This window comes from Penicillium soppii, assembly GCF_028829465.1.
Source record: "Penicillium soppii strain IBT 18220 chromosome Unknown utg000004l, whole genome shotgun sequence".
Lineage (NCBI taxonomy): Eukaryota > Fungi > Ascomycota > Eurotiomycetes > Eurotiales > Aspergillaceae > Penicillium > Penicillium soppii.
The window spans coordinates 2,352,458-2,363,630 of NW_026643234.1; the positions used below are offsets into that span (position 1 = coordinate 2,352,458).

General features: G+C 49.5%; 3 protein-coding genes across 3 annotated transcripts; all 3 read right to left on the minus strand.

The window, feature by feature from the left end:
* Positions 1–1,927: 1,927 nt before the first annotated feature.
* N7529_004298 (glycine decarboxylase subunit P) lies at positions 1,928–5,098 on the minus strand (the record flags this gene model as incomplete). Its single annotated transcript, XM_057239825.1, has 1 exon — positions 1,928–5,098. One exon carries the CDS (start codon positions 5,096–5,098, stop codon positions 1,928–1,930), a length of 3,171 nt encoding a protein of 1,056 aa, XP_057099120.1.
* Positions 5,099–5,744: 646 nt separating this feature from the next.
* N7529_004299 (putative phthalate transporter) lies at positions 5,745–7,586 on the minus strand (the record flags this gene model as incomplete). The annotated part of the gene is made up of 8 exons (XM_057239826.1): positions 5,745–5,868; positions 5,952–6,413; positions 6,461–6,678; positions 6,729–6,874; positions 6,922–7,039; positions 7,088–7,216; positions 7,278–7,317; positions 7,369–7,586. 8 exons carry the CDS (start codon positions 7,584–7,586, stop codon positions 5,745–5,747), a joined length of 1,455 nt encoding a protein of 484 aa, XP_057099121.1.
* A 1,312-nt stretch (positions 7,587–8,898) lies between these two features.
* N7529_004300 (putative MFS transporter) lies at positions 8,899–10,814 on the minus strand (the record flags this gene model as incomplete). Its single annotated transcript, XM_057239827.1, has 4 exons — positions 8,899–9,217; positions 9,277–10,338; positions 10,413–10,575; positions 10,622–10,814. The coding sequence occupies 4 exons, from the start codon at positions 10,812–10,814 to the stop codon at positions 8,899–8,901; spliced, it is 1,737 nt and encodes a 578-aa protein (XP_057099122.1).
* Between the last annotated feature and the right edge of the window lie 359 nt (positions 10,815–11,173).

Sequence of the window (11,173 nt, forward strand, 5' to 3'; positions counted from 1 at the left end):
ACAAGAAATTGGAGTAGTCACACAGTTGACATATAACGGGTCTACGTCATTGGCGTCGCGCCTGTTCCCCCACAACGTCATTTCGGCCACCAGCCACGGAACATGCCATTATTATATTAAGTAGAATTCCACGTGGAGAGAAGGAATAAGTAACGTGGCATTCACTTTGAAAAACAATATAACCCCAAGTCATAGTGCGGGTCTGGTCGCAGCGATTTAGACATAAATTATCACAGGACTTCAACATTTCAAATACCATTCATCGCCACCTTCGTACGCCTTTTTTGGGAGTTAATATTATTTTTGGGCTATTCAGAACGTAGTATGGTCGATCCTGGATATGACCGTGTCCTGTATGGTATCGTACCTGGGTAGCTATTCATGATCCATGGAAGCTGTAAGTTAGATTTTTATGTTCCTGAAATTGATAGTACCATATGATTAAGATCAGTCGAACTGGCCGGCCAGAAAAGCATGATGAAAGTGATATTAATGCGATCATACAAGGGCTTTCGACCAAGTCAAGTGGGCGGATCCCCGCAATCTATATGAAACGACAGCTAGCCAATCAACATGGCGATAGAGGTTGCTATATTTGTCACAACTAATAGTCAGTGGAATGATCAAAGTTCTACAGTAGTATATAGGACTATATCACGACAAAAGCGAGATGAGAACATCTATCTATGATATTGAGAGTATAGTAACATAAGAAATGGCCATATGGATGTATAGGATAATCTTAGCTAGTGTTTCTCAGTTTCTCGCCGAGCTTTCTTAGGATAAGCAAAAGTCAGTCCTAGGCTACCTAGGTAGTTAGTGAGCCGAAAATGTCGGGCGACTTTGTCGGAAACATACAAAAAATCGAAGATGGGCTTGTTTTGCTTTCAGTTTCACCCATCAGCTCGTACTACTAGGTATACTATCGCTCTCGGAGAGGCATCGGATAAAGTTGGTGGCTTTGCCAGCCAAATACAACATTATAGGAAAATAATGAAGAGTACTAATCACTAAAAATGATTCATATCCTATAACGAGATCTTAGAAAGAAAGAGTTAACAACAAAACAACAACATTTTTTTTTCGGCATATAGATAGCTAAGCGCAGAAGACTATAAGATAGAAAAAATAAAAAAGGAAAGAGCCTCAGCGCGGGATTGAACCGCGGACCTTTTGATAGCAAGTATTTGCTAATGCATACAAGTCAAACGCTCTACCACTGAGCTACAAAGGCTGGTGATGATGAAATTTCAATACCTTTTGTAATATATTCAGAAAGCCGTATCAGACGACTGTACCATTCAACCTTTTACATGTATACAATTAATTACATTGGGAGTTTGGTTTATTTTCTACTTATTTTTTCTACACACTATATCTTAGCCTGGCTTAGATATAAGCCGATAAACTAAATCCAAGTCAATCTTCAATCGCCGGGTGATTAACAGTGCCTCGGTGGTCATCACCGACCGACTCAAAGGCAAATAACACACATATTGTCCGAGGTGTAAGGGTTCCTTCAGTTTTGCTTCTACAACCCACTTCAGAGCTCCAGGAGGCAGTTCCTCTTGAAATAGCGATTCTTCCGAAGTCGGTCAATCTAACAGAAACGATATTATAAGTCTGATAGAGTAACTCTATGAGAGAGTTACAAGTTCATTGTAGGCTTAAGCTACGCTTTGGTTGTTTTTACTCCCAGTCCAATCATTATCAAGGAACCATCAGGGATGTGGGTTTAAAGTCTAGAATAACTTTTATTTCATAATTATCTAGCCGAAAGATCATGTTGAACCAATTCGGCATATCTAAACATAATCATAAGAACTGTTGAAATGTTGAATGTATACACAAGAAACTCGCACCAACAAGCGAGCTCAAAGCCAAACGCAAACGCAAAATTAAACATGGGTATCATAGCCATCGAATCTTACTCGGAGTCCTCAACTGGTCCACAAGTACAGAAGAGGTTCTGGTCACCGAATGCATCATCAACACGCGTGACAGTGGGCCAGAACTTCTTCTCCAAAAGCAGGGGGATCGGATACGCCGCTTGTTCACGGGTATAGGGACGGTCCCATTCGGAAGTGAGAAGGTCGCGCTGGGTGTGAGGGGACATCTTGAGGACGTTGCCCTCGCGGGGCTGGGCGCCGGACTCGATCTGGGCGATTTCCTGGCGGATGGAGATCAAGGCGTCGCAGAAGCGATCGAGCTCGGCCTTGCTCTCTGACTCGGTGGGCTCGATCATGAGAGTGTTGGAGACGGGCCAGGACATGGTTGGGGCGTGGAAGCCGTAGTCCTGGAGACGCTTGGCGATGTCGATCGCTTCAACACCGCAGGTCTCCTTGAAGCCGCGGACGTCAAGGATGAACTCGTGTGCGCAACGACCGTGCTCGTTGGTGTACAAGATCTCGTAGTGAGGCTTGAGGCGGGAGAGGATGTAATTTGCGTTGAGCAAGGTGATCTTTGTGGCGTGGGTGAGGCCACGGTCGCCCATCATGTTAATGTAGTTGAATGTGATGGGAAGAATGCTGGCACTACCCCAGGGGGCTGCACTGATGGGGGGCGAGGCGGAGTTGCCGCGCTTAGCCTGGAGGTATTCGCTGGTCGGGTGGGAAGGAAGGTAGGGAGCCAAGTGGGAGGCCACGCCAATAGGGCCGACACCTGGACCACCACCGCCGTGAGGAATACAGAAGGTCTTGTGCAGGTTCAGGTGGCAGACGTCAGCGCCGATCTCACCAGGGGAGCAAAGGCCGATTTGGGCGTTCATGTTAGCTCCGTCCATGTAGACTTGACCGCCGTGTTCGTGGACCAGGTCGCAGGCTGCCTTGGCACCGGGCTCGAAGACTCCGAAGGTGCTAGGGTAGGTGATCATGAAGGCGGCAAGCTCGTCCTTGTGCTTCTCGCACTTGGCCTTGAGGTCCTCCAAGTCCAGATTACCGGTCTTGGTGTCACACTTGACAGTAACAACGCGCATACCAGCCATGGCAGCACTGGCGGGGTTGGTACCGTGGGCAGAGACGGGAATCAAGCACAGGTTGCGCTTAGCATCGCCCTTGCCCTCAAAGTACTTCTTGATGACACGGAGACCGGCAAACTCACCCTGGGCACCGGAGTTGGGCTGCACAGTGACCTCGGCCATGCCGGTGATGTCAGCCAGTTGTTGCTCGAGATCATCGATCATGCGAGTGTAACCCTTGGCCTGTTCGGCGGGCATGAAGGGGTGGATCTGGGAGAACTCGGGCCAAGAAACGGGAATCATCTCGGTGGTAGCGTTGAGCTTCATGGTGCAAGATCCGAGGGGAATCATGGAGTGTGCGAGGGATAAATCCTTGGACTCGAGGTGGTGGATGTAACGGAGCATCTCAGTCTCGGAGTGGTAGGTGTTGAAGACTGGGTGGGTCAAGTAGGCGGAGGTACGTTCGAGGCTAGCGGGGACAGAAGTGACACCCAGAGTGCCGTCAACCTCGACGGAGGAGACGGACTTGTGAGACGCAAATACATCCAAAATGCCCTTGACCTCATCGCGGCCAACGGTCTCATCCAAAGAAAGACCGACCTTGCTTCCACCCAGGCGGCGGAGGAAGACAGAGGCAGCACGGGCCTCGGAAATGAGGGAATCGGCCTCAGCGGCGGTAGGCAGCTCAACGGTGAGAGTGTCGAAGACGGCACCACCATCAGCGGAGTTGGTGCGGAGAGGAACCTCATAGCCAAGGCCGATCAGTTTCTCGCGCAGGAGCGAGGTCATAGACATGATGCGCTGGGCGATGGACTTTAGGCCGACAGGGCCGTGGTAGATGGCGTACATGGCAGTCATGTTCGCAAGCAAAGCCTGAGCAGTACAAATGTTGCTAGTAGCCTTCTCGCGGCGAATGTGCTGCTCACGAGTCTGCAAAGCCAGACGAAGAGCGCGGTTACCGAGACGGTCCTTGGAGACTCCAACGACACGGCCAGGCACCTTGCGCTTGTACTTGTCAGCACAGGCGAAGAATGCAGCGTGGGGACCACCGAAGCCCATGGGCACACCCAGACGCTGAGCAGTACCGAAGGCAATGTCAGCACCAAACTCGCCAGGTGCCTTCAGCACGGTCAGGGCAAGCAGATCAGTGGCCACACTGAAAGTACCACCCTGGCTGTGGATAGAGTCACTGAGAGACTGGAAGTCGAAGATGCCACCCTCGGTATCAGGGTACTGAGCGAGAACACCAATCAGGTGGTCCTTCTGGTCCTTGACAATCTTGAAGTCATCAGCCAAGATGTCTCCAATGACGAGGTTTATTCCGAATCCTTCGGCACGGGACTGCATCACGGCGATAGTCTGGGGGTGGCAGAGGTGAGATACGACGAAGGACTTTTCGACCTTCTTCTGCTTGGAGGCGGGCATTGTGGCGAAGGACATGGTCATGGCCTCGGCGGCGGCGGTTGCCTCATCCAGAACGGAGGCATTGGCGAAGGGGAGACCGGTGAGATCAGCTGTGAGGGTCTGGAAGTTCAGCAGAGACTCAAGACGACCTTGACTGATCTCCGGCTGGTAGGGGGTGTAGCTGGTATACCAGGCGGGGTTCTCGAGCACATTGCGCTGAATGACGGGGGGAACAATGGTAGGGTAATAACCAGTTCCAATATAAGTCTTGCCAGAGATATCAATATCTTTGCGGTATGTATCCAAAAGCTTGAGCATATCGGTTTCACCGAGACCACCCTGCACACTGGAGCGATACAGGTTGATATCGGCATTAGGTTCCGTGACGTGGAGGTTCTTCTTGGAAAGGATATCCTTGGGAAGCACCTCCTTAACAAAATCGTCCAGAGTCTTCACTGGCGGGTCAAGCACAGCAAGCATCTCTGCGGCGGCGTCAGGGGAAGGACCAATGTGACGACGGGGAAAGGTATCGAGGGGTTGGAAAATGTCCTGGGGGTGGGGATCGCCATGATCGGCGAGAGAGCTGGTATATACACTGCGACGGGTGGCTGGCTGGGAAGTGTGAAGAGTCCTACGAGCATTCAATGGCAGGACTGAAGCTCGTGGGATAGGTACACGGAGACGCGAGCGGAGCGCAAGCTGGCGCCCGCCGCGGAGAGCAAACAGGGATGCCGCCATACTGAACTAGACGAGGGTGTTGTTTGTATAGAGCAACACACACCCAAATTCTAGTCAATTTCAAATTCAATATTATAGAGAAGGTATGAAGAAGAACAAAAGTGCCAGGACGAACGAAATTAATATGTAATGTTCTTTTTCCCTCGCTTTCACAAGCTGCCCGAAGCCGGACGGAAAAGAGTCACGGGAAACTCCCCTCCTGATAAGATAAGAACTTATCTAATGCTTATCCAACCAATGGAAATTGCCGCCGTTCACCGATGCCCCCGCCAAAACCAAAATTGCGGAGGCAACTCCCGGTTTCCCGTCGGAAAACACTTTACTTCTGTTGTAGCCTTCTCCATACTTTGCTCCATTTGCTCCATCTGCTCCATTTTAACCCCTCTACAATCAAGTGGAGAGCTCCGAGACAATTTCTTTGAGCTTCGGTCGCAATCATTATTGAGTCATTGGAATTTCACCGGAATAGCAACCGATTCCTGAGGGTGAAAAAGCTGCAGCTGCATGTGGGCTTATCTATGGTTCGGGGAGCATTGGCGAACGTGCATAGTACAGAAAGAGCATAAAGCCCTGGAGAGTTGCTGCACTATGTCAAATACATCCATGGATTAAAGTCTGACTGACTAACTAACTATGTTGCGGTTGACTAAATAGTATATCGGAAAGCGACATCACCCTCAATGACCCGCTTTCCCCGATCCGCCTGTTTATTACAGATCCTGAACCAAAGACTGAGCGCCAAAACAAGGATAATGATAAGGATGTTACATCTAGTGAAACAGTCAGCGAACACAAATTCAAAATATCCCAAAATCCGAGACACAACAAAAGAAAAGAGATTAAGAAAACATACGCGATAGCAGCATACATGCCGGGCCGATAACCGGGCGCATCTTGCTCCCGGAAAACCAAACTACTGACAATACCGCCCAGCCCACCAAAGCCCACAAGCGTGGCACTGGAGAACGCACGCGTCCATTGCCCACGCACATTATTCGCTTGGTACGCCATACATGCCGGAATATTAGCATTGGCTCCAGCAACCGTGAAGAAAACCCCGACGTAGCGAACGGCATCGCTCTTCGCGAATCCCATCATAGGAAGCCCGATAATGGCGAGCAAGGCATTGAATATCAGGATTGGTGCGCGCATCCGGTATTTATCGCCCGCCCACGCTGTCGCGTACATCACGATTCCGGCAAATCCGTATGGAGGTGCGACGAGACACTGCGATTCACCGACGCCGTATCCCATTCCCAGGCGCAGGATGATGGGGAGGAAATAGGCAATTGCGTAGGTGACTGTTGTCAAACAGCTGCGGTACCATTAGTCCGGATTCAAGTGAATTGCTGTGAAACATACAAGAAGATCATAGCGAAGCCCCAGATCTTGGGATCGGCTGCTGGCTTGAGGAACTTCTTGAGTGAGAATGCTTCCATGTTGCCGTCGTTTCGGTCCTCGTTGATGCGGCGGATGACGAATGCGCATTCGCGCTCGTTGAGGAAGCGCCATGATTTATGCGCGCGATCGGGGAAGTCGACGAGGAAGAAGAAACAGAGAATTCCAATGAAGCCAGTGATCTAAATTGTTAGCTTTTATATTCTGTTGCAAACAAGGGCTTGGTGCATACCACGCCTTCGAGGATGAAAATCCATCGCCAGCCTGTCAGTCCATGCTTTCCATTCAATTGCATCAAACCGAATGCGAGGATTCCTGCGAGTGCAGAAGCGACACAGCCGATGAGGTAGAAAATGGAGAATCGTTTTTGGACATCATCTAGAATGAGTTAGCTGAGTGTCAAAAGTTGAAATTGATATACGTACATCGTGTGTACCAGCATGAAAGCAGGTAGACGCAGCCAGGGAAATAGCCTGCTTCCAAGATACCCAGGAGGACACGAGTGACAACTAGCTGACCCCAGTCTTTGACGAATCCCATTCCCTGCGCTGGTTAGCGAAGCTGCATGCGATTGAAAGCGTTAGGACTCACAATCATAATTGCCGCCCAGCATATAATAATCGACGACAAGAATATCGTAGGTCCGAACTTGCGGATGACAATCGTCATGGGCGGCTGGAAGATGATATAGGGCACGAAGAACATCAGGACAATAATAGACTTTACAATCACCATTAGTACCAACAATTCGTGTAGAACACGACTCATTCATTTAACATACGTAGCGCTGTCCGATATCCAATCGCAATTCTTCTTTCAGACTGCTCCAAAGTCAGCGATTGCTGGAGACGTATTCGCGCGCGGGTCATTACCCTGCGACAGCCGCCATGCTGAGGTTCGTGCGGTCCATCAGCGAAATACAATACGCGAGCCCTGTCATCGTGACGAGACGTAGATCAACCCGCCGAATAATCTTCTTCTTCTCCTCTGCCGTGAATTCATCCTCGTCCTCGCTGGGAGACTTGCCCGCGATATCCTCGATGCGGTGGTCCGCAGGCAGTTTCTCATCGATGACAGCCATGGAGGCCATGTTCACGAAAGTCCAGAAATCCCTCGTGGGTAATAATACTCGGAAGAATAAAGATCAGATAGAATCCGTGGGTAACATAAACAACCCCCTGTCTACTAACATCTCAAACAGGGATGTCAAAAGATATATATATATATATACATATTGATATATGTTCCACACACATTCCTGCAACACGCCCAGCTCGCCTATTCCCACCCACTTTTCAATGCCCAGAAATTCCGCAGCCCTCGAAGACACCGCGAAAGCAATAGCCGGCAGGAATTCAGCAAGTGCCTCGGGACAATGAGAGGACGAGACTGGTTTCGTGCGTAATTGAGCAAGATTGTCCGAAACAAAGGAGGGGTGGGACTCCACTTGGGCTGGGAGTCTGCGAGTCAGCTGTTGGAATGTGCGCTGGTGAGTCGTGGTGGCGGCGCTTTGTGGTGATAATCCGGGGGCGAGAGGGTTGGATGCGGGGGAGCTTTCACTTGGCAGCTTGGCGGGAGCCTGGCTTTGCTACGAGTTGGGTTTCTTGGCGTGAATTGAGTTCTTGGTCTTTGTTCAAGTGGTCGCTGTTTTTCTCGTGGAACTTGTTTGTCTTCCCCAGATCTGCCACGAGGTGAGGTTGTTATTAGGGTTTGTATCCAGGAATCTTATACTTAAGTACGGAGTAAGGGGCTTTGGGTTGGTTACATTTTGCTCCTATTGAACAAGAGATACCCCGGGAATTTCTCCTTACATCACTTTGCAATCTCTAATCACTTTGTACAAGTCAAGCAGATGTGATCTATATCCAGTTGGGATATATCTCATCAACTGAGTCCAGATCCGAGCCAACAACTCAGCTTGGGGTTGATACGAGCAAAGGATGTTCTAGCATTGCGATGCTGTTCTTTGATACGTCGAAATGTAAACTCTGATATGATATGCTGAAAGTATATTTGGCTATCTCCGCACAGCTTCTTTGACATCTCAGTGGCCTGTCTGGGTTCATCCTGGTCTCGGCCGTCGAATATATTGCTAGTGGTGATATCATCATGCAGTACATATCTACTTAGGTAGGGATATAGGCTACATGCGAACTAAATTATGGTTATATTATTCTAATCCTTAAAAACACTATCTGGAAGACGTTCCCACCAAAGAAGCATATCCTCCGAGTGTGGAAAAAGTCAAAATCGCTTGCCGCACCGAGCATGTGACAACAATGACTGTGGCTTGACATATTGGAGACTGTACTCCATACAGGAACCACGAACAGATACTTAATATGAATATGTATCTTGGCTTCGGCACTGAACTACATCGCTTTTTACGGCCTCGGCTGAGATTAACGATAAGTATCCTCATCGGATTCATCCTCGTATTCGTCCTCTTCCAAAAGAAGTCTCTCCCGCTCGTCATCATCTGCCTGACCCTGCTCGCGGAGTTTCCTGACCGACACAAAAACAAAGATCACGAGTAGCATTCCGACAATGAATCCCGCGACTGCCAAAGCGGCATTGATGGGAATTGGATTTCCATCAAATGTGCGGTGCGTCAATGCGTCCAGACCGTACTGCGAGAAGTTGGCGATTCCCGATAGGCAGATGATGGCTCCGTAGACGCGACCAAACGTGGCGAATCCAAAGACCTTGGTTGTATAATCCCTGCAAAGAATTAATATCAGTACACGGCATATAAGATGCCGAGGTTGGAAAAAACTTACGACATAGCCGAGTAGTAAAGTGGTCGTAGCAGAACGAAGAGCACAACGGTCATGTATCCAGCCCAAACAGCTGGGATGGAATTTAGCACACCAATCACGGTGGTACACAGCACAATCAATCCTAGCATCGTCGGCACACTAAGACGATCAAGCAGGTATCCAATAGCAGGAGTGAAGAGAACACCCCCGACCGGTAGCGCAACGTCAAAGAAAGCACCGATCTTATCAGCCTCAGTGATAGACCCAAGCATGAATTCATACTGCGACCGAATCGTCGCAATGAAATAGTTCATCCGAATCATCTGCAATACCGTCATCATTGTGATGAGGATGAACCAAGGTGTAGCCATCTGCTTATGAGCAGGCAATCCATGCAAAACACCCCAGACCCAACTCGTCTGCTGACGATCCTCCTCCCGCTCCGCACGCATCTGCCTCTCATCCTTATCACCAAGGACAGCATCAATCTGACGGAGATTCTTCCTCCGCAATTCAGCACGCTTCTTCCGAATTCGCGTCAACTCCGACCGACTCTCGATCTCATCGTCCGAGTCGTGAACATCATACGTCGGGTCTTCGGCGCGCTCAATCCGATTCTCCAACTGCAACGTCGAGACATAGTCGCGCGCCGGCATCACAGTCCCCAGCGCAATGAGAATCATCATCGGAACAACGAGGTATCCCAGGAAAAACTTATCCGGCGTGAACAACCTCCCGGATGCCTCGTACACAAGTCGATAGAACAGAAACACCGCAGCAGAGGCATCAAACGCGCCAGTCACAAGAGCAACAATCGTCCCCGCATATTTGGGGAAGGCATTCGCAATCTGGAACGATGGAACGAACAGAAACGTGCCGGCAAGCGCTAGGAAGAAATTCCCTGGGATGTACCCGTCAAATTCCGGGATGTGAAACGCGAAAGACATGATGACCCCACCGACAGCGAGCAAAAACGCGCCAATGAGCCAGCAGACGCGCGAACCACAGCGGTCGAGAATTGTCCCGACTGGTAGCGCCGAGACATTCGCGGTGATAGACGCGATTGTGAAAAACAAGTTCAGTCTGGCAATGTTAGCGGAGTCGCGGGTTTGGATTGGGATTGGGATTGGGGTTGGGATGGTGAGGAGATTATCTACCTGAGATCCTGCTGCGAACATAATTCCACGCTTTCGGCGATCTCTGCGGGGGTGCATCGCTCGTGATAAACACCCTCTTCCACGAGGACGGGTTTCAGAGCCGCGAAGCCGAACACGATTCCTGACGCGCTCCAGCACGCGAGAACGGTTACGATGACTTGAACTGCGGGGGTATTAGATTGATTTTGTGGGGTGGGATGGTCTCGTACTTATTCTTTTTGTTGGGGAGTGCTCGTAGGCTGGTGTTCCTGGGCGCAGTTCTGCGACCGGGATACTCTCATTTGGGGGTTGTAGGACATCGTAGCTTATTTTCCGACGGATGGAGAGGAAGTCTTCGGCTTCCTCTGCGTCTGGTTCACGATCAATACCGTCGATAGCAGAGACATGCTGTACCAAGGACATTATGTGTTGATGGAAGAAATTTTCCTGGAGGGGAAGATCTTATCGTGACCTGTTTTTTCCGCTCTGAGTCTCGACTCTTTTGTGCTAGGGGCTGCAGTCTTTATTGATTATCATGTGAAATCCGCCAGGCTCCAATCTCTACTATATTCTATAATTGAGATGATTGAGATAATTGAGATACTCGAATTAATTGCCACCTACTTATGTAGATATGTAGCTACGAAACGTTCTGTGCGACTTTGTAGCTCTGTAAATTTGGCAGGTGACATGTTAATTTTTCCTTGACTAGGCTCAAACAGTACTAAATCAATGGAGCTTCTGATTAAAGTGTGAAGCTATGGAAATATCCCAACGTTTGG